The sequence below is a fragment of the Balaenoptera ricei genome, chromosome 13 (genome assembly GCF_028023285.1).
Source record: "Balaenoptera ricei isolate mBalRic1 chromosome 13, mBalRic1.hap2, whole genome shotgun sequence".
In the NCBI taxonomy this organism is placed as follows: domain Eukaryota; kingdom Metazoa; phylum Chordata; class Mammalia; order Artiodactyla; family Balaenopteridae; genus Balaenoptera; species Balaenoptera ricei.
This window is the reverse complement of record NC_082651.1, coordinates 57,075,572-57,101,615: the sequence shown is the minus strand read 5'-3', so window position 1 is coordinate 57,101,615 and position 26,044 is coordinate 57,075,572. Positions and strand designations below refer to the sequence as shown.

General features: G+C 36.4%; 1 protein-coding gene across 1 annotated transcript; it reads left to right on the top strand.

Moving 5' to 3' along the window:
* C13H2orf73 (chromosome 13 C2orf73 homolog) lies at positions 1-25,099 on the top strand. Its single transcript, XM_059942990.1, has 5 exons — positions 1-26; positions 3,504-3,711; positions 9,858-10,011; positions 23,770-23,885; positions 24,731-25,099. Exons 1-5 carry the CDS (start codon positions 1-3, stop codon positions 25,097-25,099), a joined length of 873 nt encoding a protein of 290 aa, XP_059798973.1.
* The last annotated feature ends 945 nt before the right edge of the window (positions 25,100-26,044 follow it).

Here is a 26,044-nt window from a genome sequence, read left to right as displayed (position 1 = left end):
ATGGAGGGAAAGAAGGATAAGCAGCAGTAAGTGCGGGGCTTTGTTTTTCTATTTCCCCTTCCGAAAAATGTTTTCCTACTTCGGGGGAGGGTTAAGTGAGATCCGATGGTCTTCGGGCCATCGGGGCTTTTCCTCTGCCAATCCCCTTCCTACCTCTCATTTCTAGTATGGAGCGCAATAATACTTTTAAAAACGCACTGTTTACTGGGCACCTACTATGTATCAGGCACTTTACATGCATAGCTTGGCCTAAAATTCTTGACGTCATCTTGAATCATCCACTACTTCTCACACCCCACATGTAATTTATTAGCAAATTCTGTAGGCTTTACCTTTAAAATATATCCAGGATCCACCACGATTCATCACTTCCACCGTCATTACCACCCTGGCCCAAGGACCAGCGTCTCTTACCTGCATCCTGCAGAAGTCTTTGCTGCTCCCCTCGCCCCTCTGCAGCCTCCTCAATGCAGTCTTCTGAGTGGTCATTTTACAACGAAAAGTTAGATCACTGTTCTCCCTTGGCCATTGCAGAGGAAAAGCTAAGGCTCCTACAGCGGCCAATGGGGCCCACACAATGTGCGCCTTTGCCTTACTTGGCCTTGTCTGCTCCTTGCCTCCCTCTCCTCCAGCGCTGAGGTCTCCCTGCACCATCTGCAGTGATTTTCAAAGTGTGGTCCCCAGAACAGCATCAGCATCACCTGGGCGCTTATTTGAAATGCAGTTCTCAGGGGCTCCCCTCCACAGACATACCAAATCAGAAACTCTAGAAGAAGGGCATGATAATTGAGTTTTAACAAGACCTCCAGGTGATTCTGATGTACCCTAAATTTTGAGAACTATTAAATCACGCAGCTTGTTACAGCTTGTTATGGTGTGGAGCCAGGGGTATGTGCTACCAAACCTGTATTTTTGTCACTAAAACAGTGGTTCTCAAATTTTAACATGCATGAGAATCACCTAGAGAGCTGGTTAAAACAGTTTCCTGGGAACCTGCCCCAGAGATTATGATTTAGTAGGTTGGGAATGGGACCTGTGAATATGTATTTCTGACAAGCTGACAACTGATGCCAGGGCTGCTACTCCAAGAACTACGCTTGGAGAAGCACCGTCCTGAGGTCAGGTGCTTCTGCTTCCAAGCTTTGGCATTTACACTTCCCTCTGCTGGAATGTGCTTCCTTAGATATCCACTTAGCTCTCTCCCCTCTTTCCTGTCTTTTTTCAGTTGCCACCTTCATAACTGAGCCTCCACCTTATCTAAAAATGCCACCTACCTCCCATATACATGCACTTCTTTCCCCTATTCCCTGCTTTAATTTTGTCCTTAGTACTTAACACCATCTAACAAACTATATATTTTACTTTTTATCTCTCAACTGCCTTACCCCACTAGAATGTAGGCTCTGTTTCTTTTGTTACTCCTCTATCCTCAGTGCCTCAAACAGCACTGGACACATAGCTCAATAAATATTTATTGAAAGAATGAATTATTTAATGTTATTCTCACATGTCTCACAATAGCTATTATTGTCCTTATCATGCAAAGGATTGGAAACCAAGGCTCAGATAGTAAATGGCAGAGCTGGGATTCCAACCCAGGTCTGACTTATTTCAGAGCCCATTAGTATTTTTAACTGTGCTTTCCTTCTAGTAAGAGATTACTACAGAACCCTATATTTCACATTTATGAGTCAATCTGTAGCCACTCACACCACAGATCCTTCATCAGATGAATGCATCAGTATGTGAACAAATAGCTGCGGTCCTTTCCTTAAGGCCTGATTCTAGTACAAATTTATTGTTGGGTTATAACTATGAGAAGCAGATGGAAAAAACTGATGCCAGAAGTCTACAGTGATAAATCAATTAAGGCCTTTAAATAAATTCATCTCTGGAAAGATAACAGAAAAACCTCCAAAGTAATTTACACTTTACCAGTAATCATTTTTTCCAAATCCTTTGCAGAGAGCAACTTTTGCTGGGATGCTGAGAACTGAAATCCAAGGGTACTGAATGTTGTGTGTGTTTTGGATGAGGGTTGGGTGTGTACAGCTAACACAAAGCCAGAGTGAAAAACTAGTCCAGCAGATTCACCAGGAATGTGTAAATAGTATAATGCCAATCTGTTTACCTGCAACAATCAGGACACTTGTCCGGATGTTGGGTACATAATGATGAGTGAAACCCGATCGTCACCTTAATGGAACTTATTGGCTTGTACAGGATTATTTGTAGTGCTTACTAGAACACATAAACAAAGAGTAGGTACATAAATGATAAATCATAGTTTGTGTTATGAAAGAAATGAACAAAGTACTAAAACAGAGAATACATGGAGTGGGGAGGGGGAAATCTAGGAAAAGTTTCTGAGGAGATGACTTCAGCTGAGACCTGAATGGTAATGAGCCAGCTGTTCAGGGAGCTGGGGAAGAGCAGATGCCCTGAGGGGAGAGGAGACTGGTGTGTTCCAGGAACTGCAAGTAGGCAGGCTGGCTGGAGAAGGGAAGGGAGAGAGGCTTGAGTGGTTGAAGAGATTAGCTGGAGCAGGGTCACACAGGGCCTCAGAACTGCGATAAGGAGGAAGTGTTTTATCGTAAATGCAGTGGAAAGCCACTGGAGGCTTTTAATTGAAAAAAATGACATGGGGTAGAAGAGATGGACCTGCTTTGGTTTGAAGTAAGGTAGGGCCATGGACAAGGCTAAACAGAACTAATCACTTTCTCTATAAATTTCGAATCTTATTCACTCACCTTCCATGGGTCAGGGCTTTGATTTTTTTTTAATTTCTATGTAAAAAGAATCTAAATTCAAATATTTTGTTCTTACCTTTACTTTTCAAGTATGAAAAATTTTAAAATACTCCTATTACTCCTTATTTAAAAGGAGAAAAAATTTATAACTATTCCTTTTAAAATATTTTTTAACATTTAAAAATTTCAATAATTTTTATTTTTGTTCCAGGGTAGTTATTAGAAGCAAAAAATGATGAAATTGAATTAGCTGTTCTGATGTCTGCACAGTGGTCTTTTCCTGAAAAGATAAATAATAGTGCTCATTTGGTAGCTTTTATAAGTTTGCCAGGTGAGCCTTTAAAATTAAATAGTTATCCTTGTCCAGATAGCTAAATTTACTAGGTAACTAACTTTTAAAGAAGATGAGTTAAGATTAGCATGTAACTTAGGCACATGAAAAAATACTGTAAACATAATTTGTAAGAATGATCAAATCACTACTCTTTCTTAACTCCAAGCAAATGAATCTGTACACTACATTGGTATATGGTAATAAATAATCACTATTAACACAAATCTCTTTATCTTTTATATAATTTTGAATGAGAGGATACCCTCCCAAATTTTAATTGCATCAGCCCCTAATAGTTATTAATAAAGCCTAAATTGTCTTGATACTTGAAATATATTTAAATCTGATTTTATGTAATTATGACTCAGCACTGAAATGCTCATTGGATAAATGATATACTATTTAATTCTGTTTTTCAGACAGCATAAAATAGAAGATGCCGGTATACTGTATGTAACTGAAAAAAAAGAAGCGAAACATGAAAAAAAGCCTGGAAAAAGTATTCAACATTCAAAACCATGTGTTGGGAGAGGACATGTATATTATGCTAAATTCATTAACACAAATGTAAGAACATGCAATGAACCAGTTCCCTACATAGATCCCAAAAACGAGCCAGAAGATCAGGTTGGATTGATGTTCATTATTTACAAATATAGATTTAGATTCAGAAGTGTTTTGCAGGATAATTTTGTCACAGACTACTTAAAGGATATGACAGATCTCAGACTAATATTTTTTATAATCCAATAGTTAAAAGCAGTCAGCTGGAACTATCCTCGCTGATAATTTTGCATACAAACTATATATATAGGGAAGGAATCCAAATAATTGTTTTTCTAGATCGGGTCAGATTATAGTCACTCAGCGGTGCTTGCGGGGAGGAGGGGTTATTGAAGAAATCTCTAATATTGTATTTGTGACAGATAATATAAAAATTTCCCATGATACTCAGTAATTCAGATACTTTCTATAAAATAGCTACCATTTATTGAAAGTGTATGAAGTGCTAGGAATGAGCTAAGCGTTTTGTATAAGTTATATCCTTTAATCTACACAACTTCTAGGAGGTATTATTGGAAATAGTTTAGATGATAACATGCTCTAATATAGTAAATTAACATACCTGAGATTACATAGTAAGCAAATGTCACAGTCATGTTTCTGATCCAGGACTGTTGGTTTAGACAAATCACACTTTTATTCACTATCATATTAAATATATTCCATTCTTTTTTTTAGAATCAGGTTCATTGAGGTATAATTTATTGTATTAATTTCCTATGTTGCTGTTACAAATTACCACAAACTTAAACACTGGCTTAAAGCAACACAAATTTATTCTCAACAGTTCTGAAGCTCAAAAGTACATTATCAGTCTCATTGTCTATTGGGAGAGCTGGTTCCTTCAGGAGGCTCTAAGGAAGAATCCATTTCCTTGCCTTTTCCGCCTTCTAGAGGTTGCCTGCCTTGGCTCATGGCCCCTTCTTCAAAGCCAGCAACATACTATCTTCAAATCTATGACTGACTTCCCTGCCTCCTTCTTCTAAGGACCCTTGTTATTATATTGGGGTCGTCAGAAGAAGAGAATCTGGGATGATCTCTCTTTATCAAGATCCTTAACTTAATCACAGCTACAAAGTCCCTTTTGCCATGTAAGGTTAGATGTAGTTGTGATTTAACTCAACATTTAAATGGAGATTGCTTTTTGTGAGCTCTCTTTACACTTATAACATCAATTGTTCTTGTCACAAAACAGCACACCATGGCCCTGTGTGTGAATGTGAGATCTTTTGGGGGCAGAAATTCCTGTAGTCAAATATGCTTTAATACCATGTAGTAAACCCTTACAAGGGCAGTTTTAAGGCTTTTTTGTTTTATAAACAAATAATTATTGAGGATTTAAAAGATATTGATAGAACATGCCTCTGGGGGAAATAAATGTGGTACAGAAATCCAGGTTAGTGAAGTCCTCATAATTCTTACAAAAGTTAATGAATGACTCTCCTGAGCTCTAGTTCAAGGCCAAGTTTAAACCAAACTGTTAACCCATCCTGAACCCCATAAGGAAAAGAAGCTGGTTTGAGAAGAGAATTATGAAACATAAAGAAATTTAAAAATAAATCTAATTTTCTCTTGTTCCTACTTTGTAGGTGTCTTGAAAAAATAAATGTACAGAAGTGTTAGTAGCTGCTCTATCAACAAGACTGGGTGATAGCAGCAGTAGAATCTTTGTTTATTAGTGCTCAAAGCTCCATGAGTCAAAGACCTTAAATAGGTGGTGAAAGTGAGTCTGAAATGAAGTAAGAGGATAGGTAAGAGAGGTTCACAGTGGCTGAACAAGGAGGGCTGAACAAGGAGGTACAAAGACCAAAGATGCATCACAGAGCTAAGTGTTCACATTGGGCGTGGAGTGAAGGGAATGGTCATATTTAAAGAAAACTAAACCACCCCCTCCAACAACAACAAAAAACCCTTAAATGTACTCATTTCCAAGTACCCAAGGAGTAATAAAGAATGCTCATTTCACATATCTGTAAACTTTGTTCTTTTATTTAAGATGACAGTTTTCTTTTTAAAGGTTAGCTCGGTTTAAAAAAATTAACTGGCTTATAGTAATACTGACTTTAAAATAAGAGTAAAGAAAATAAAGTTGCCTAAATATTTCAATTGACATATATCTGTTGTCTTATGTATTTTGCTAAGATAATGTCTTTAGAATACCAGATTGGTCGGTTTTATTTATTTACAAGATTCTTAAATGAAATAATCAATTATACAGTTCTACATAGGGACATAAAATTGGTGGTGCTAGAAGAAGTAAAAAGGAGCTTTAGCTCAGTTATTTCCAATGAAAACTAATTTGGTTGTCTTTGTGTTTTTAAATATTGGTAAATATTGATATGTCCAAAAAGATTATATTGGGTCAGTATTTTCCAAAATGTATTTTTTTGGAGCACTAGCCCTTGCCTATGTGCTCAATAAAATAAAGTTCCGAAGTCAGATATGTTTTGGAAAACCTGTAATTTTATACACCCTTCTCAGAGCTTCACAATTCACATTAGTAGATAAAGGTTCTTGAGAAATCCTGTGGTAAACTTGTTTAACTCAGAATTTGTCACATTTCTTTAACTATGGAAACCTCTTTTATATAACACCTGTTAATGTGCTGCAGAACCAGTGTTCCACAGAACACAGTGCAGGAGTAACTGTTATTGTGAATTGCTTAAAAAGAGGTATTTTTCAGCATTCTTTCTGGTCCACAACAAAACAGAGAGGAACGTAGGTAGAGTGTAACTCTAGTGTTTGCTATAACACAACAAATTTTTTACAGCCACTGAGCTCTGCTAAAAATATATGATCCTCTATGTGTAAGGTGTTGTCATAAGTCCACATTTCCCTAGGAATCCATCAAGTATAATTTGATGTCCACAGATCACCACACCACCACAAGCAGCAGCAGCCGTCTTGGCCAGGGTGCCATAGAGTTTGGCACACCACCTCTTATATTCTCTTAACTGGTTCCTCCAGGATACCCCACTTATTTTTTACTACATTTCCCCTAGGAGTCTCCCTTAGTGTCCCAAAGAATGGAAGTAAGTAATGTTTACTGATGCATTTCTGAAGGCAAAGGGCTGACAGAAGTATAACATAGACAGTGCCTCACGGTGGTTTCCAAATGCGGCTAAGGGGCCCACAGCACAATGGCTCTTAGGCCTTCCAGCAGCCGGGGTTATAGGGAGCCTGTCGTCAGGAATCACCAGGCACCTCCCTACCATGGAGCCCCAGTGACGATCATCCTGCGGCAGGAAAAGAGACAGGCTTTGGGCTGGAAGGGAGGACTTCGTCCTCTCTCTGGGTACAAAGTTTTGGGGACAACTCTTTCTGTAGGCAAAACCCCCTCTACAATCTGCAAGATGTGGTCTGACCCCCAAAACCTAGGCAAAGCAATAACATAGAGGACCTTTCCCGGTTTGGTTTATTTAATCATAAATAATTCCACATGCACCTCTCAATCCAATGTAAGTGATGGTACACAGAGCAGTACATTTTTATTCTTAGTCTTTCTCTTCGGTGTGAGGTGAAGGAAAAAAAATAAGCCTCTGCCTTTACCTTTTGTCTTATAATCTCTCTGAGCAAATGCTTGGACCAAAAAGGCATGCACATGTTGTCTGGGTGCATACACACTCTCTTCCAGGAAGGAACCAGACTTTTCAGGCATAGGGCAGACTATCCAGAAATAGAAAAGATAAACACAACAGTTTTTGAAACTGTAGGATTTCATTCTCCTGAAGTGAAGATTCATCCAACTGACAACACTAGTCAGAACACTCACCAACTATAAGGGTCTTGAAGTCATCAATCACACCTAAGGAAAAACTGCTCATTATTTCCTTTATACGTATTTGTGAAACCAAAGAGACCATTTTAGTAAAATTCTAAACTCAAGTCTTCTTGAAAGGTGAATTATCTCTGCTTTAAGGTAGCTTTTGCACTACACTCTTGTTTAAGAAAGAAATTGAAGTCTGCCAGACATCGTGGTTCACTTATTCCAGAGTCACTTCTCCAGTAACTTGGATGTTAGCAAAATAAGTTTCAGATCAACAAAAGAAGATATAAAGAGTGCGCCTTAAAACCTTGTCATAGAGGATTTCTCAGGATATTTACTTAGAGCCTCTTTATTTTTATTTTTGAAATAAGTTAAATAAATTTGTGTTTATCTGGCTTTGCCCTCCACAGCAGATTTCCTATAGCAATGTAGCACAGAAATTAGAGGCGTGCACAGACAAATGACGGACTGAATTGAGGCGGCTCTGCTACCTGTTAGTGATATACCTCGGGGAAGTTACTTTACCTCCCAGCAGTTTTCTCATCTGTACAGTGGGTGTACCCACCTCATAGAATTGTGATGAGAATAAGTGAGAAAAGGCCTAGACCTTGCAACGTAATAAGCACCGTGGTAATCACGGAGTTAGGAAGAGCTGCAAGAAGCAGGCACTCTGACAACAGTAAGACGTGACTATTTTGAGCCAGAGAGTGAGAAGACACCATCTGTGTAGTGATATGTTCTAGAATTCCTAGGATCTACATCAAGTAGATGTAATTCACCTTTAAGTCATTCTGAAAAATGAGGCATTGGCTGATCTTTCCTACTCTCCAAAATTCCCCACTTCCTACATTTCTTTGATTTCTGCAAACATCCATTTTTACCCCTGGTTACAGGTTGTCATTGGCCTAGAAACTGGCCCTCATTTCCAGTTGCAAAGTGAGTTCCGACTCTGTCTTCATCTGTGCAGGGCTTAGGGCTCTCTTTGGTTCATGTCCACCCCATCTTTTTCAGTTTGAAGATAACTTCCCTGAATGAAGAACCTAAAGTTGAATAGCTCTGACTTTCAGCTCTAAGCAGGGTACTCTTCTCCAAATTCTAAGCCTTTCCTTGATTTCTTGCTACAACAGAATTTTTCCCCACAGAACACCCTATTTCTGCTGTTTGGTATATTTCATGAATCTCTTCTAAGCTTCTTGACAGTCTCCTGACAAGCTGACTCCATTAAAGTGTTCCTCCTTTGAATCTGATTTTGTGCACCGCTTGTACACACACCTGTCTCCTTGAAAACTAAGCTCATTTGAAAGCTAACTGCCTATGTAGCCACACAAGTTTCTTTAGATGCCTCCTTCTTTTTATATCAATGTAGCTTCAATTGTATTTTCAGAATTTAATTTATTAGAATCTCATATTTCTCCACCTTGAATCATATTTTAAAGTCTCTGACAATGCAATCATAGTTGATCTTTTAAAAGGCTGATCTCTTCCCTTAAAGCCCCAGGTAGGTGTTGGAACATACCCAAGGTTACTTTCATTCTCTAATATCCAAGGACTCTGAGGTGTCAAGTTCCCTTTTCCCAAGGTTCTCTTCTACCTGATCAACCAGATTAAAAAAAATTCTTTTAGTCAGTACTAAGTTGAGTAACAATTCACCTCACTGCTTTCTGAACTTCTAAGAGATCAAACGTGCTAATGAAGAATCTTCATTTCCTGCATACTTAGTTCAGGTTTTATTATCAGAAATTCAGTAACATTGGAGATACTTCTGCTTAGAACAATGTTTCTCAAACTGAATCATTAGTGAGTTATAAATCAATGTGGACTGCAGCCAGCCTTATGAGATGAAATAGAAAAGTGATATAATAGAAAAATAGCCAAGTGCACTGAGTGTAGTAAGAATAAGTATTGTTTTGTGAAACCTCTAGTTTTATGTATATGTATGCAGTGGGTGCTCTTGCATGACATAAAATGTATTTCATGGTGTGGGTCATGGACTAAAAACTTTGAAAACCACCATCTTAGATGATAATACATTATTTGTATTGCCATAATGAAAAGTATAGAATATAAGTTTTAGATTAAATCATGTTTACTATATACATATGCATACGTGTGTACATATGCATATTTATATATATATAAATGGTAGTACAAAACATAGAAACATAACTATTTTGTTGATTTTTACCACTCCATCTGTTGATAGAAGGTAGTTTAAGAAATTAGCAGCTGTATTTTAGCTACAATTATATGACAATGCATTTTTAGGTGCCTCTTAGGAAATACAGTCTTTGTGAAAATATATTTAGTCCCAGATTGCAGAACTCTATTTTAGTACTAGAAAGTCCAATAACTTGTTGAATCAAATTACTGAGCATCAAACACATGAAAATGAAAATGTCCTACAATATCCAATTTTGTGTTTCCATTTTTTTTTTCCATGAAGGGTGACTGGTGGTCACATGGTAAAGGACTGGAAAATCCCTTCCAACCACCTTATGACACTAAGAGCACCCAGAGGAGTGACTTTAAAAAACCAACATGTCCATTTGTTTCTCCAGTCAAATACAGCAAGTTGCTAAAGCCTTCTTATGGAATAGGTAAGGTTAGCAGTTCTCCAAACTCCAGCAGTCTCAGGTTACTGCTATCAAATTAAGATGTATTAGATGTGCTTGCACCTCCTGGGAAAACTAGTCCTCTACAGGAGTTGAAAATACACATGCAGCAAGTACAGCCCTTGACAAGTTTGTTCCTTATCCCTTCCTAGTGGATAACTTAGCTCCAAATATGTTTAATACAGCAAAATAAAAATTGTAATGATCATTGATAACACCAGCTTCCAAGTCAGAAATTTAGTAGCATTCTGCTCATTATTGCCAGCAAACTTTAAAAATTATAACTGTTAGGTAACACTATAGGGCAGTATTTTTCAAAGTGCACATTGAGGGGCACTGGTTTTTTTGGGATTTTTTTTTCCGAATTTTTGAATTTTATTTTATTTATTTTTTTATACAGCAGGTTCTTATTAGTTATCTATTTTATACATATTAGTGTATACATGTCAATCCCAATCTCCCAGTTCATCCCACCACCACCACCACCACCACCACCCCCCAACCCCGCTTTCCCCCCTTGGTGTCCATATGTTTCTTCTCTACATCTCTGTCTCTATTTCTGCCCTGCAAACTGGTTCATCTGTGCCATTTTTCTAGGTTCCACATATATGTGTTAATATACAATATTTGTTTTTCTCTTTCTGACTTACCTCACTCTGTATGACAGTCTCTAGATCCATCCACGTCTCTACAAATGACCCAATTTCGTTCCCTTTTATGGCTGAGTAATATTCCATTGTAGGTATGTACCACATCTTCTTTATCCATTCGTCTGTCGATGGGCATTTAGGTTGCTTCCATGACCTGGCTATCGTAAATAGTGCTGCAATGAACATTGGTGTACATGTGTCTTTTTGAATTATGGTTTTCTCTGGGTATATGCCCAGTAGTGGGATTGCTAGGTCATATGCAAATTCAATTTTAGTTTTTTAAGGAGCCTCCATACTGTTCTCCATAGTGGCTGTATCAATTTACATTCCCACCAACAGTGCAAGAGTGTTCCCTTTTCTCCACACCCTCTCCAGCATTTGTTGTTTGTAGATTTTCTGATGAGGAGCACTAGTTTTTATGATGTTTATAGCTACTGCTCAAAACACAGGGGAAGTCAAATAAGCTTTGGAAAAACTGAATTTATAAAGTTAAACAGTTTTTTTTTTTGTTTTTTTTACTACAGAACTCTTAAAACCCTTATTCTAAGCATAAGCATAATGAATTTCCAAGAAGAGGAATAAAGAATGCTATGTTTTCCCAATATTGACAACTTTACCTTTTTTCAGATCATCTCACATGACTGGTATCCCACAAAACATAATTTAGGAAATACTGTTCTATACAGTATTCATACATTTTGAGATCTAAAATTTGTTTTACCTGACAATGTCATTATAATAATCTAAGTCTTTCACATTTATTCAAGTTGTATCTGTTTCTTAACCCAGTACTACTCATCTCTACCGCAGGAGTAGAATTTTTAGCAGGTCTTAAAGAAGTGCAGGATCAAGTCCAAACAAAAATGTATTTATTGAATACCCGCTCTGTTCTCACCCCATACAAAAGTTCACAAGATAAACATCAAATTTTCTGAACACGACAGTAGGCAGCGAAGGATTACTTTTAGACGTCAACAGTCCCTCAGTTTTAGCCTTCTGGCCTCTGTGATTGGCCAGTCTAATTAAGGATACAAAGGGCAGCTAGATTGAAGGTCAGGATATTAGAAAATGGTCATATTTAACATGATTTCCACCTCAAGGGTGGTAGTTAATAGGGAGGGCCTACTATTAGATAGTCTATAACAATGGCGTCTCTTTTAGCAAGGTAATAAAGTTTCCAGTTCTGATTCAAGATGGTAGACTGAGCACAAACATCTAAATCCCCTGCTTCCCAAGACCCTATTGAATGATAGCAAAGCAGTCAACCCATAAAGGACCCATAAAGGTGAAAAGAATGGAAGGAAGAGCTTTCTGGATTTTGAGAAGGAATGGAAGACTGTTGATGGATAAAAAAGAGCACAGAAGCAATAGCCTAGGATATACAGAAGGAGATGCAGTGAAGAAGAGCCAATCTGCCTGAAACAAAACAAAACAAAACAAAAGTATCTGAAGGCTCAGTCAGCAGACAAAGCATAACAGAAACGGGGGAGGGGAGAATCAGAGGGTTATTTGAAAGTCTGTCTCTTAAATAACTGCTCCAGTCATGAGCACTCTACCCTCTCCCAACATTAAGACTGCTAGAGCCCATTGTCTCAGCTAGATGTCAACTACCACACTAGTTACTTTAGTATTTCAAACTGGTCTCCTATCCTATTCTTAATTTATGAATGGACAACCAAAGGTTAGAATTATGCCAAATTATATATTTTTTAGGTCTGGAGGATAAAATCAAGGAAATATCACAGAGCATAAAATAACAACAACAACAAAACCTTAGAAAATATGAGAGAATAAAAGCAAAATGGAGAATCAGTCTTGGAGGTCCAACTTTTCCAGAGCTCCAGAAAAGAGTAAAAATGAAGGCGAGATAATTATATCCACACATAACATTTATTAAGCATATACTGTTTGCCAGGTACTTTATGGAACTTTCTAAATGTTTACTCATTCAATTCTCACACCAACCCGATGGCATATAATAGTATAGTAATACTATTAATACTCTCATTTTTCAGATGAGAAAGCAAGCACAGAGTTTAAATAATTTGCCCAAGGCTACACAGCAAATAATTGGTGTTTGAACTTAGTCTGACTCTAGTACCTGTAAATATAACCAGTACTCTACACAGCCTCTAGAAAGATAATAAGAAGATAGTTTGCCAACATAAAGAAGAGCCATTGAAAGGGTCTACTGAGTGTATCTAAGTATGAAGGGAAAAAAGATACACACCTATACATCATTATGAAATTGCAAAACAATAATTATAAAGAGAAGATTCCAGAAGTTTCCATTAAAAGAAAACTAAGTCACCACCTAAGGAATAAGTATATGGAATCAAGCAACACGGATGGAAGAGCACAATGGAGTTAATGTCTTCAAAGTTTTCGGGGGTGGGGGGGGACGGACTTCCCTGGTGGCGCAGTGGTTGAGAGTCTGCCTGCCAACGCAGGGCACACGGGTTCGAGCCCTGGTCCGGGAGGATCCCACATGCCGCGGCGCAACGAAGCCCGTGCGCCACAACTACTGAGCCTGTGCTCTAGAGCCCGCGAGCCACAACTGCTGGGGCCCGTGCGCCTAGAACCCGTGCTCCGCAACATGAGAGGCCACTGCAATGAGAGGCCCGCGCCCCGCAACGGGGAGTGGCCCCCGCTCGCCGCAACTGGAGAGAGCCCAAGCGCAGCAACAAAGACCTGACACAGCCAAAAATAAAAAAGTTCTCAGGGGAAATCATTTTTAACCTAGAAAAGAGGATTTATTTGACATGTACACTAGAACCTTTTTTTTCCCCAAGTGGCACTGGGCATTGGACCCACTGAGAAAGAAATGTAGTCCTAGCACAACATTTGGCTCTTAAGTGAACAAAATTCATGTAATTGTATTGTAAGTGCTATTTAGTAGTTAACTTTTAGCATCATTCTATAGACAATATGCAAAATTTAAATATGGTTACAGATCAGAATTATGTTATCAGCTGTAAGAAGAAAAATAAATATACAGTTGACAGAAGATGGGAAGTAGAAGAGGAGAAGGGTGCTAATATCACTAGTTAACATATGAGTCCTCAAGAGAGACTACCCAAAATAGATGAAACACGGAATAGAAGATTAAGGCTGAAGTCAAAGGAATTAATACAAGTACCAATTTCTCTCTCCAGCCCTGGCTTCTTTCCTGAGCTTCAAGCCTGCATATCCAACCAACTACTTAACATCTCTTCCTGGATAACTAATCTCCTTTTCAAGCTTAACATGGCTAGAATAGAACATTTCATTTCTCCCATCCAAACCTATCCCCCCCCCCATCTCAATTAATGTCATTTCTATTCCCCCAGATGCTCAAGTTTTGATACCTAGAAGTCATTCTAAAACTCCCTACCCTCTACAGCCAATCCATCTTGACACCTCTATCTCCAAATTCTATCCCAAATTATCTTACCAATATAGTGAAGCCACTACTATCCTGCTTCCTTTCTTCCTCCCCCATAATGTTTTCCACACCATCGTCAGACGGATCTTTTAAAAACATGAATGACATCACTCTTCCCCTTTGGAGGCTCTAGCTACTTCTCACTGTTTGTAGAGTAAATTTCAAATTCTTTGCCATGGCCTACATGGTCCTATTTGACCTGCCAAATCTACCTAACTCTCCTATTGCTCCTGATAGCTTGGTATGGGGATTTAGAGAAGGGGCACATAACTCAGACCAAGGAGGTAGAGAATACTCTCTGAAAGTCATGCTTGTTTCAGAACCAGTTTATGCCTGTGTACTTGTTACTGTATTTCTATAACTTAATTACATATTATAAATTAAAATCTGAGTAAGAAAAAAAGCAGTTGTTTCTATAAAATATTCAAAGTTGAATACTTTACAAAGACTTGCTAAAAGGTTAATCACTAACTTTAAAAATGCTAATTAAGCACGGGTAAAATAGCTATAAAAGAAGAGCTAGAGTGAATTTTTTAAATCTTGAAAGATGCTGTACTCATTTTCCTTCAGATGCATCCTTAAGTTTCCATTCTGTGTTAAAGAAACGGAAAATAAAAAGGATACATTAGGGGTGTGGTTTGTGCAAGAAATACAAAGTGGAATTCCAACCAACAGACACTCCTCAAAGAAAATGCCTTTGCATTTCAATAAAATTTTGGTGAATGAACTGGTTAAAGGAAAATAAGTATGGTTTACATAATTTTCTATGATTCTTTGCCTTAACTGACTTTTTTGTTAACTAACCAGTCAGGTCTCAGTACTTTATCATAAGGAGCAGTTGTTTCTTCTCTAGTTCAATAAGGGATGTGGTGGAAGATGAGACAGAGAGATAGGCTTTGTTCTAGGATGATCAGGCACGGCACGGCCATTTCATAAGGGAACAACCATAATCAGTGTCTGTAGGTCTGTCAATTTTCCCTTAGAGGAATCCTCCAAGCCTCTGCCTGGAGTAGGGGACAGAAAATCTGGGAGTCTCTCAAACAATCTTCAATTTACAGCTTCAACTTGTACCACTTCCCATGCTCCCTGCCTCAGAAGCTTCTGATGCCTCCAATTCCCCAGCCTCACTGGAAGGCTGTGGCATGAATTGGCTTGATTTTCAGCCCCCCTCCTCCTCCACAAGCCCTTAGCTTCCAGTTTACTGGGCTCTACTCAACTCAATTGCCACTTATCCATCTGCTTTCCAGCTTCCAAATTTGTTAATATCTTTGCTCACATTTAGTTCTCTTTTTTCCTTAAGGCTTTAAGCCCTTTTAATTTCTTTACTATCATTGTACTATCTTCTTCCTCTCTCTCTCTGTTCTTTTACTGGTATTTCTCATTGCCAAAATCATTATTATATTCCAGGTCCTACCACTATGCCCAGACTCAACAAATATTTACTGATTAGTTTAATGATAATTACATATTATTCAACAGATTAAAGTCATAATGTAATTTTAACTAATATACACACCACAATATAAACCTGCAATTTATTCATATTTTAGATGGTGTTTGGATACTAGATGAGAATGATATTTAAAAGAAAATATTTTATGTAACATTTAAAAATATGTATATAAACTAGCCTGTATATGACAGATTTTTAATGTATATATATATGTGTGTGTATACATATATGCATATAGACAGAAAATATATAAACATGCATTAATAGCAAAAGTCATCTCATAGTCATTCTGTTCCATCAGCCTACTTAATTACGCCTGGTTTTTGGCATTTCAGCAATGTCATCTTGTACTGATAATGAAAGTGCCCTTTATGTCTTGTACCACCACACAATTTCCTGGCTGCCATCCATGGTCATTTCAACAAACGGCTATGCTCCATCATATCTGAGTTCCTGTAAGAATGAGTGTTCACTTTTGGTTTTATATAATAAAACTTTATGAATTGGAAAAGCTGATCTAATTGGTAAGGGAGGTGTTTCATACTTAAATAAAACTTTGGCTGTTTATCAATTACTTGATATTTTAACATTCTTTAAAATTGTGAATTCAGATACGGTGCTAAAAATATTTTTCTAAAATAGGTTTTAGTTTGTGTTGCTTCTTTTGCATCAAGGTATAACATAACAATGATTTCTTGCTACAGTTGTATTCAAGTTTCTCTTTTTCACTGTATTGTGAAAATCTGTACTGTTATTTTTACATTAATAATCCTTTTATGTAAGATGAAAATAAATACTACTTAGAAGAATGGGGTTTCTAATAGAAAAATAATACTGATGAATGTTTTTTAAGTAGATACAAATGAAAAGTTAAGAAAATTTCTCAAAACAAAAGCTGCTAAATTCGCATCAATATGAGGAGCAAGTTGTGTGTTTGAATAAATCCTGGCTTTGTTGATAAAATATAGATGGCTAGACACCAACTTGTTTGGTGTATCCTTGTTTGGAAAATTCCTATTTTAATTAGAAGTTTCCAAGAAACAGAGAGTGGATTTCAAACATTCTTCATAGACTTTGGCTTACTTTTTGTAAGCCTCATCTAACAAGGCTTCTTTTAAGTAATTATTTTGGGTCCAATTTGAATTCTTAAGTAGAGTAACCACTAAGAACTTGAATATCTTCTTTGATGTTTTCCCACTTAGATGATCTTCACTATTGTGGGCTTCTTTAAAAATCACATATATTTGCATAAATGAACATGGTAGTTATGTCTACTTTTAATAGGTATAATGTCTGGGTAAGGAACTTCTTTCTATAATAGTTTAGATTACCTTTCTTGCCCCTTTATTAGTCCCCATGAAGATTTTTTTTAAGTTATTATTTTCAAGATTCTGGGAGGTTCTAGATCACTATATAAAAGATGATTCATTTTAATTGATTTAATTGACTTCCTTCTGAAGTCTTTCTGTTTGTTATCGCATAACAAGTCACTCCAACATTTAGCTGCTTAAAACAACAATCATTTTATTTGCTCATGATTCTGCAGTCTGGGCTGGGCTCAGGTGGGCAGTTCTTTGGCTGTTCTTGCTGGTGGGCACTTGAGTGGCTGAATTTAGTTGGTAGGTCGTCTGGGGACTGAACTCAGCTGGGACACTGGAATGATTGGGCCTCTCCTTCTCCATTTGGTCTCTGCGTGTGGTTTCTCCAGCAGGGTAAATGGAACTGGCATAGTATTGCTTCTGCCACATCCTATTGGTTGAAGCTAATCACAAGGCCAGTGCACATTCACAAGGAGACTGTACAAGGATGCGAATACTGGGAGGCCTGATTCTTTGGGGCCACCAATGTAACACCTTACTTCAATGTCTTTAAATAGTCCTTTCCATGAGAGTTTAGGAATGGCCAACTCTTCACTTTTCTTTGTCTGAAAAGGTCTTTAAATTGCCCTCACTCTTTAATAGATGAAAGTATAGCTGGGTATAGAATTCTAGATTCATAGTTACTTAGCTTTTACACTAGGAAGGTATTATTCCATTGTCATCTGGATTCTATTGTTATGTCAGGTCTGAAAGCAGTCCAGTTGTTAATCCTTTGAAGGTAACTTGTTTCAGTAGAAGATTTTTTATGTTCTATGGGGGTCTTTGCATACAGAAAGAGTTATTTATATTTATTTATGGTTAAATTAATATTCTAGTTTTAACATTATAAATTTAAAAATATTTCTTTAAGCCCTTAATTTTTAAATATTGTATAATATTAGAATAGTAAGTTTCACTTGTTCTTTGATGTTTAATTAACTCAGCTTGAACAAATGAAATACTCCTTAACAATGACTTATTTACAAACATAGTCAATTAAATTCCATTAATATTTTAAGCTGCGTTTGTTGATTTAATTATATTCTGTTTTCCTCTTAACATTTTAAATACCTAACAAGGAAAACGTAGAACTTTGACAATCAAAACCTTCCCAAACAATTAAAAAATTCTTGTAAATCTAATAAATTAAACCTATAAATATAGTAAATACAGATATGTCAAACATTTTAATACTGTTTATAAAATTAATCATATTTCCCTAAAACTGTCAACACTAGAAAACTATTAGATCAAATTTTCTTCTGACATATTATATAACAAATTATAGATTTAATTGTATTTGCTTTATCATCTCTGCATTTAATCCCAAACCTTCCCAAAATTAAAAGACTTACTGAATATTTATTTTAGAAGAACTGTGTTGGTTGGTAGAATACTGGTTTTGAATATTAGTAAAGTATTAAATTATTTGTTTTGAAAAAAAGTTACCCTGTGACCAATCTTTATTTGTTACCCTATATGAAAAATATGCAATATACTATTTGTATTAAATCTAGTTTATGGCGAGGTATTTTTGTTATCATTACAGAGGGCTTTTAATGACGGTACAGATTGTGCTCTATGCATTTCTCTCACTAAGACATCAATTTGGTAACTTAAATTCATCATACTTTAAGTTTTCCTCACAGTAGGTCGATATGCCCTGTGTTGTCCAAGGATAGGTTCCTGTGTGGGAAATTGCTGGCATTGGATTTTAAGCAGGTAGGAGGCATAAAAGTTTCTAGTTTGGGTCAGCTTCTTGTTTGCCCCAACTATTATTGCCATTAAGGGCAGCTGCCCTGTTAAACAATTGCCCTTGATTGTTTTTGACAAATGCCTTTGGGGGAAAGGCTATTTACACTAAGAGAGGCTGAGTCATCGTCTATAAAGACAAGCCCTAGGAATGGAGTTTCCAAAGAACTGCCAGCCAGGTTAAATAACAATTCTTTGAGTTCATGTTTGTGGGAAGATCCAAAGCCAGTGGTTCTTTACAGTGGCTGCTAAGCTTCTTGCTGATTTTCACCATAAATTCAGGGCTGTTAGTTTCCAAGGCTTATGCCAAGGTGGGGAGAGGGGCATGAAAACTGGGCCAAAGGCCTGCTTTTATTACAGAGATTAAGCCATTTTTCTTCAATAAATGCTTCTCAGATTGTTGCAAGCCTTTGGTTAATTTCCAAAGTCCTGAAAAAGTTGATTTTGATTATTTTTGCCAATGTTCTCATTGCTTTTATGGAGAAGCAGTTTTTTTGGAGGTTTTTACTCTGCCATTCCCACTGATGTCCTATCCCTTTTAGTTTTCATGCTACAAATATTTTTTCCCAACCTATCATCTCCGTTAACTTTGCTCATGGTGTACAGAAATAAATTTTGATGTAATCAAGTTTATTAAGTTTTCACCTATGGTTTGTGCATTGGGTGTTTATGATGAGTTTTCCTACCCTTAGGTCACAAAAATATTCTCCTACGTTTTCTTCTCTTGGTTTTATCATTTTACCCTCCATAATTATGTATTTAACTCTATAGCCCAACTTTATGTGCAGTATTAAATAGGGAACCTATTCCATTTTTCTCCATGCAGTGAACAAGTTTTCTGGATGCCATCTACTAAACAATCTACACTTCCGTCATTAACTTGGGAGACCTCCTTAATTGTATGTTAGGGTTCCCTATATGAATAAGTCTGTCTCTGAACTCTCCGTTACATTCCTTAGGTTAATTTTCAGTCCTTGGATCATTACTAAAATGTTTTAATGATATAGATTTTTAGCTTGTCTTAATATCTGATAGGGAAATTCCTCATTCTTTGCTCTTCCTTTTCGCAGTTAAGCTCTCTATTTATGGACCTTTATTTTTCCATTTCAACTTTGGAATTTATGACATTTCTCAAAATATCCAGCTAGAATTTTGATTGGGTTGTGTTGACATTATAGATTAATTTAGGGAAAACTGTCACCTTTACGGTAACATACTATCCCGTCCTATCTAAGGGAATGGAAAGTCTATTCAGCTCAATTTTTGTCTTTGAGTTAAAAAATTTTCTCTATAGAGGTCTTGTGAAGTCTTACTTTCTATAAACTTTATACTGTATAGTTTTATTCCTACAGGGACTGTATCTTATTTTTCCTTTTGTTTTCTAGTAGGTTATTTTTATTATAGCAAAATGCCTTTGATTTTTGTACACTTGTCTGCTTGCCTTGCTACACCCTTATTCTCATTATTGATTCTAGTGGTTTTTCTATTCAGGTAATTATATTACCTACAAATAATGACAGTTTTTTCTTTTCCTTTGCAATCATTATACTACTTTTTTCATTTTTTATAATACTCATCAGAATCTCCATTAATATGTTAAACAGTAGAGTTTTAGTTCTGAGTTATAGGTGTAATACTTATTTTTCTGTTCTTTAGTCATTGTCTTTTTAAGGAGGCAAAACGTTTTGTTATTTTCTTCCATATACCTTAGGCACCCTCCTTGATTTATTTCTATTCTTATTTGAGTTCTTCCTCTAGAAATTTTTTGAAGTGGTCTGTTTATGGGGAAACATTCTGAGGCCTTCTTTGCCTCCCAATATTTTTTAATTTTGGCTTCATGGTTAAACAACAGTTTGGTTGGATATAAAAATTCCAGGCTTAAAGTTTTTTTCCCTTTAATATTTAAAAAACATTAATAAGTTATTATGTGTCCAATGTTGTCAAATTTGATATAAATCTGCTTCTTACTCCTTTGTAGGTAATCTACCTCTCCTCTTTGAAACACTTAGAATTTTTTCTTTGTCTCAGATGACCTTATATTTCTCTATAAAGTGTCTTACATGTGAGTTATTTCTTATCTACCATGCAGGACTGGGAGGAGAGTGAGCCAAGTGAGAGGTCTAGGGTGCAAAATGTAAGGAGGCGCTCACTCCCAGGATCATGCAAGTGCCTCCTTACATTTTGCATCCCATGAGCCTCACTTGCCTCATCCTACTCCTGGCCCTGCTACCTGTTTGGTAATCTGTGAGCCCTTTCAATCTGAGGTCTTTGGGCTTTCTTTAATTCTTATGTATTTATCATCCTTATTTCTTTAAACATTTCCTTTTCTCTGTTTCTTCTTCTAGGTTTCCTGAATTCTAGTGTTGGTATTTCTACCATCAATGTCTCTTAGCTTTTCTATTTTTATTTCTTCATCCTTTCCAGATTCCTTCTGGGAGAGCGTCTCAGTCTGATTTTCTAGTTCATAAATCTTATTTTTATCTTATCATTTCTACTTCAACTATTATATTTTTATTTCTAATATTTTACATGATTCTTTTTTATGACCTCTTATTCTTGCTTTATATTAAGAATACCTTCTGTACCTTTGAGTATATTTGTTATGCTTATTTTATTCTTGGTACATAGGTTCTAATAACTCTGCTTCACATAGTGTATATTTTAAATCTTATTGTCTTTCTTTTACAGTGTCTCTCTAGTTTATCTTAGGTCATATTCCACAAGGGGAATTATCAGCCCTGTGTGGGCAAAGGCTAAAGACCAGGGTCTGGCTTGTGTACCTCTCAATGAATTTAAGGAAAGAAGATGAAGGTCAGGCTGGAGAGGGTCAGGCCTGACAAAACCAGTTTTGACCATCTCCATTTGTTGTCCCTATTTGAGACCAATCCTCTACTCAGGGCTCCACTCCTTTCCCCTTTAAACTCCTAAAAAGAGGCATTACCGAGAGAAAGCAATCTCTTGACATTTTTAATCCACCTGCACTGACAGTTGCTCGGGGAGTGCTGGAGAAGGAAATGCCCAAGGGGCTGCATGCATCCATTTTCATCAGCTCCTTACCCTGGAGAGATTTCTGTGCTGCTCCAATGTTACTAAGTTGACAGCACATGGCTAGACTGTTGCTGCCAGTTTCTGCCGCCCTGAGGCAAACAGTGATCTTCCCAAAGCAATGTGGGGGAAAGTCAAGAGCAGATTTTAAAAGCTCTCCCAACCTATTCTCTACTGTCTACATCTGATCTCCCTACCCTCCAGCCCAAGCTGCCACCAACCCTTCATGGCAGTTTACTAAACCCTTTGGTTTTCTCCCAGCATTTTGATAGTTCATCACATTCATGCTTCTCCTCTTCCATGGTTTCCCTTTTGTCAGGATGCAAAAGAGCTTGCCCCTTGCCTAACTTAGAAGTCCCGTTCTAATTTGACCCAGCATTCTAGAGACTTTATAAACATTGTCTTTAATCCTCACAGCTCCGAAAGCAAATTATTATTATCCCCATTTTAGAGAGAAGAAATTGAATCTCAGTGAAGTTAAGTGATTTGTCCAAAGTGACACAGCTAGGAAATGCAGTAGAGCTGGAATTTGAAAGCATGTCTATCTTATCCCAAAGCCCATGCTTTGGATACTCCATTAACGCCACCTGATTAATGCCTAAATTTAGAGCTGCTTCATTTTATTCAAAGAGTTATCAGACTATGTTCCTGGAAACACTAACATTCTGTGAGCCAGACCATGGCGTTCACCCCAAAACTGATAGTCTTTTCCGATTTGGTGGAAAAATATAACTTATGGTCAGAATTTCTCAATGTAATAGTTGTCCACAGATTTATGTTAAATCTTTGGCACCTGCTATCTTTTGTGTGCTAGCAAATCCTAAAAGAAAGGTAATGATTAAGTAGAAAATGAGTTTTGAGTATCTGATCTCAATTACAAATCAAGGAAATGTTATCAATTAGCATTTTTCCCTGCTAGCTAGAAAGGATTGCCATCTCACATTATGTAATATATAAATGTTGGAATAATTATTATTCTAGCTAGTAAAATTAGTTTATATCAATGTCTGAATATTGAATTGAATTCATGAATACATAATAAATGTGAATTTACTAACATATTTTTCCTTCTTATATATCCTCCCTAATTTTAAAGTCATGGTTTTTCAAAATTAAATTTTATTTTTTAATAGTTAATACAGGCATAACAGTACAAAATTCAAATGGTACAATAGGGGAAAGAGTGAAAGTGAATCCACCTTTCTCCACCTCTGTCCTCCAGTCAGCTAATTCTCTCCCCCTGTAACAACCACTGTTATCAGTTTCTTGTTATCACTTCATAGATATGGTAGGTGTACATATTATCTTATGTATATATTTTTCCATAAAAGGGAGAAATTTTTAATTTTTTCCTTGACAGAATTTTATGTCACTAAACTGGGTGTTACTCTGACTCCTTACATAACGTTGTGTGCTAAAAGCAAAACTAAAGTGAGTTTTTAAAATTATTAAAAATTTTAAACATAGAGAAACCAATATAATGAACCCCTATATAGCTATTACACAGATTGAAAGATTATTTAAAAGTGATTTTAAAAGAATTTAATACTCTCACAAATTTTCAGAACCTTTGTCAATGGGAAATGAAAAGAATTGTGTGTTCAACTCTAAGTGCAGCAGCTCTGGAATCTTCCAGTTCATTTGTCAGTGCTAGCAGGGAGCAACTTATGCATAAATTTCTCAAAGCCTTTTCAGTAGTAAAAATAAGTTGACAAATAAATTGTACTTATGCTTTTCCTAATACTTTGGTTGGTATATGTGCAAGAAGCAGATTTAACAGTTGATTTTTAAAAGCCATTATTACATTAGTATTAGTTTTTAAAATTACTAGCAATTCCACATGTGGGGCTAATTTGGTTGTTTTGATTTGGTTCTTTTCATGGAGAAAGAATGATGAATCTATTATAGTATTATTTAGATGTGTTTAGGTAACCTTTCATACGTAAAAGAATTTAGTTTCATTAACATTTTTGATAAAGCAAAAATATTATGAATACTGATTACATTTCCATATACAACTCTTTTATCCTGACTTCACAAAATCTCTTTTTTTCCCCTTAGTTCCACTTGCCTCTCCTGATGCATCAGCAGAACTCCAAAAGAATTTTATAGAACGCATCTCTTTTTCACATCAATATGATGCCAGGAAAACACCCAATGAGCCCATCTGGGGAAAGGTGAGTCAGTATTTAGAATCAATTACTTAATACTTTATGATGGGATAGATTTATGGTAGAAGTCTAAGCCTTTCAAGTCATAATCATATTTCTCAAAGTTGATTTAAACAAACTAACATGGTTATTAGGAGGATAAAATCTTAACCACATGTCATAGTCAAAACTAAAGAATGATGTCATAATTTTGGATCAGTCTTTGGAATTTGATTCAAATTATTAAAATCATTCACTTAAGGTAATATCAAAGCAACTTGCTAAATTTTTTGATATGCTTATGTATGTGTGTGGCAGGGGGATGCACATAAGTTTTATAAATTGAACAGTAATGTAATAGTCAATTGCTGGATTTTTTCCCAACTACAGATGTTTCTTTTCATATTTCACCATAGCTAATAATAATAACATTTCACAACAACTATTAGTTGTTGGAAGTAATAGACGTTTGTGATGCAATCATAAATCCTTAGGTCTATGAACTGCAGTTTCTATCGTATCCATAGCAACCTGCAGAGCAAGAAATGAAATTGGATATGAATAGTCTCATACAATTCAAATGACAGAAAAATTGAGAATGGGAGATAATGAGATGCCTCTCCTTTGACTTTCTGTTTTTCCCTTCCTGTTCATTTTCTGGTACACCCTTGTTCATAATTTGTTTAAATGGTTCACCAATAATTATTATGCTGCCGTCTTCAGTTTTGAACTAAGGTGACAGCCAATGAAGAGGCAGAGAAATAAGTGCCTGCTTCAATCAGGACTTGAGCTAATACATGAACTCAGGTCACAGCTGCATCTTCCAGCAACTTGTGTGCCCTGGTTAACGTCAACTTTGTTTTCCTTTCCAGCGACATGGAGTTTTTGTGCAGACAGAGATAAAACCAGGGAGGAGGCCAACAGTTCCTAAGAGAACAGAGGTATTACTGAATGCTCCAGGGTCATGCTCATCAGAACAGTCCAAAAAAACAGAGAAAGGAAACTCAGCGGAAAGCAAAATGATCTCACCCGGTCTCTGCCGACAAAATTCCCAGGAGTTGTTAGAGACTAAAACTCACTTATCAGAAACAGACGTCAGAGAGGCAGCCAACACATGTCCCAGAAGTCTTGAGAGAAGGGAGAAGATTGCAGACGTCTTTCAAATAACTGCAGTAAATGCTCTTCTCACCAGGCATGATCCTTTAAGTCCACCAATAAAAAGTCAGGATAAATCAGGATAAACTACCTTCTTCAAATAAAAATATAGTCCTTAGAATGTAGACGATTTCAGAATCATTATACAGGCCCTCACATTTGCTTTTTCTGTTATCAATAACCTCAAAAATGACAATTTACGTAAATGGGAATATGAAAAAAAGTTAATAAAATACACCAAAAATTTAAGTGTGGTCTCCAGTGAGTGATGGATATGAGACATATTTCTATGTTAGATTGTTGCTAGCCATGGCTCTAGAATCAAACTGGGGTTGGAATTTTGGCTTCACCACATATAGGCTGTGTGACTTTGGGTAAATTACTTAACCTCTCTAGAGTTCAGTTTCCTCATCTGTAAAATTAGGATAATAGTAACTTCATAAGGATATTGAGCATGAGATCATACACATTGATCAGTGATCAATGTAATCACATTATCACTATTACTATAATGAAAATTTCAATTTAAGGATAACATTCTCCTATAAGCTTGAATTCTCCTCCTTATTCTAAAACTTTGAACCCTTCTATATACAATTAAGAGTGTAAAAACTAAAAATCTTTCTCCCAGTACAAGATACACACACACACTTTTAATTGAAAGGCATGAGTACCTAGAATATCAAAATATTTCCTAAATTGGTTTCTATTTTATTTAAATTATTTCTAGCACTAACTCAACCTTTGCTTTTTGGCAGAGTTTGGTATGGGTAATTTTACCAGTTATTCTATTTGGTACATTTTTTTGTGCCAAAAATGTATCTACTATAAGCTGTGTTATGTTGCACACAAGTGGAAGTAGGTGAAGTATTCCTCTGCTGCCTCAAAGGGTATTTACATGCCCGACAAATTTCCACGGGATCATATCCGTTGTACACTATTATCTGTAGTACTGGTAAGACTACAGGTGTATCTTTATTCCTCCACTGAAGACATTTTAATAGACTGCAAACAAATGAATGCCATTATTA

Excerpts from the sequence above, each read along its gene's own strand:
- C13H2orf73 (XM_059942990.1), top strand. The coding sequence starts at position 1 with ATGGAGGGAAAGAAGGATAAGCAGCA. Across the intron at positions 3,712-9,857 it reads AAAACGAGCCAGAAGATCAG|GGTGACTGGTGGTCACATGG; the intron begins GTTGGATTGATG and ends TTTTCCATGAAG. Across the intron at positions 23,886-24,730 it reads ATGAGCCCATCTGGGGAAAG|CGACATGGAGTTTTTGTGCA; the intron begins GTGAGTCAGTAT and ends TTTCCTTTCCAG.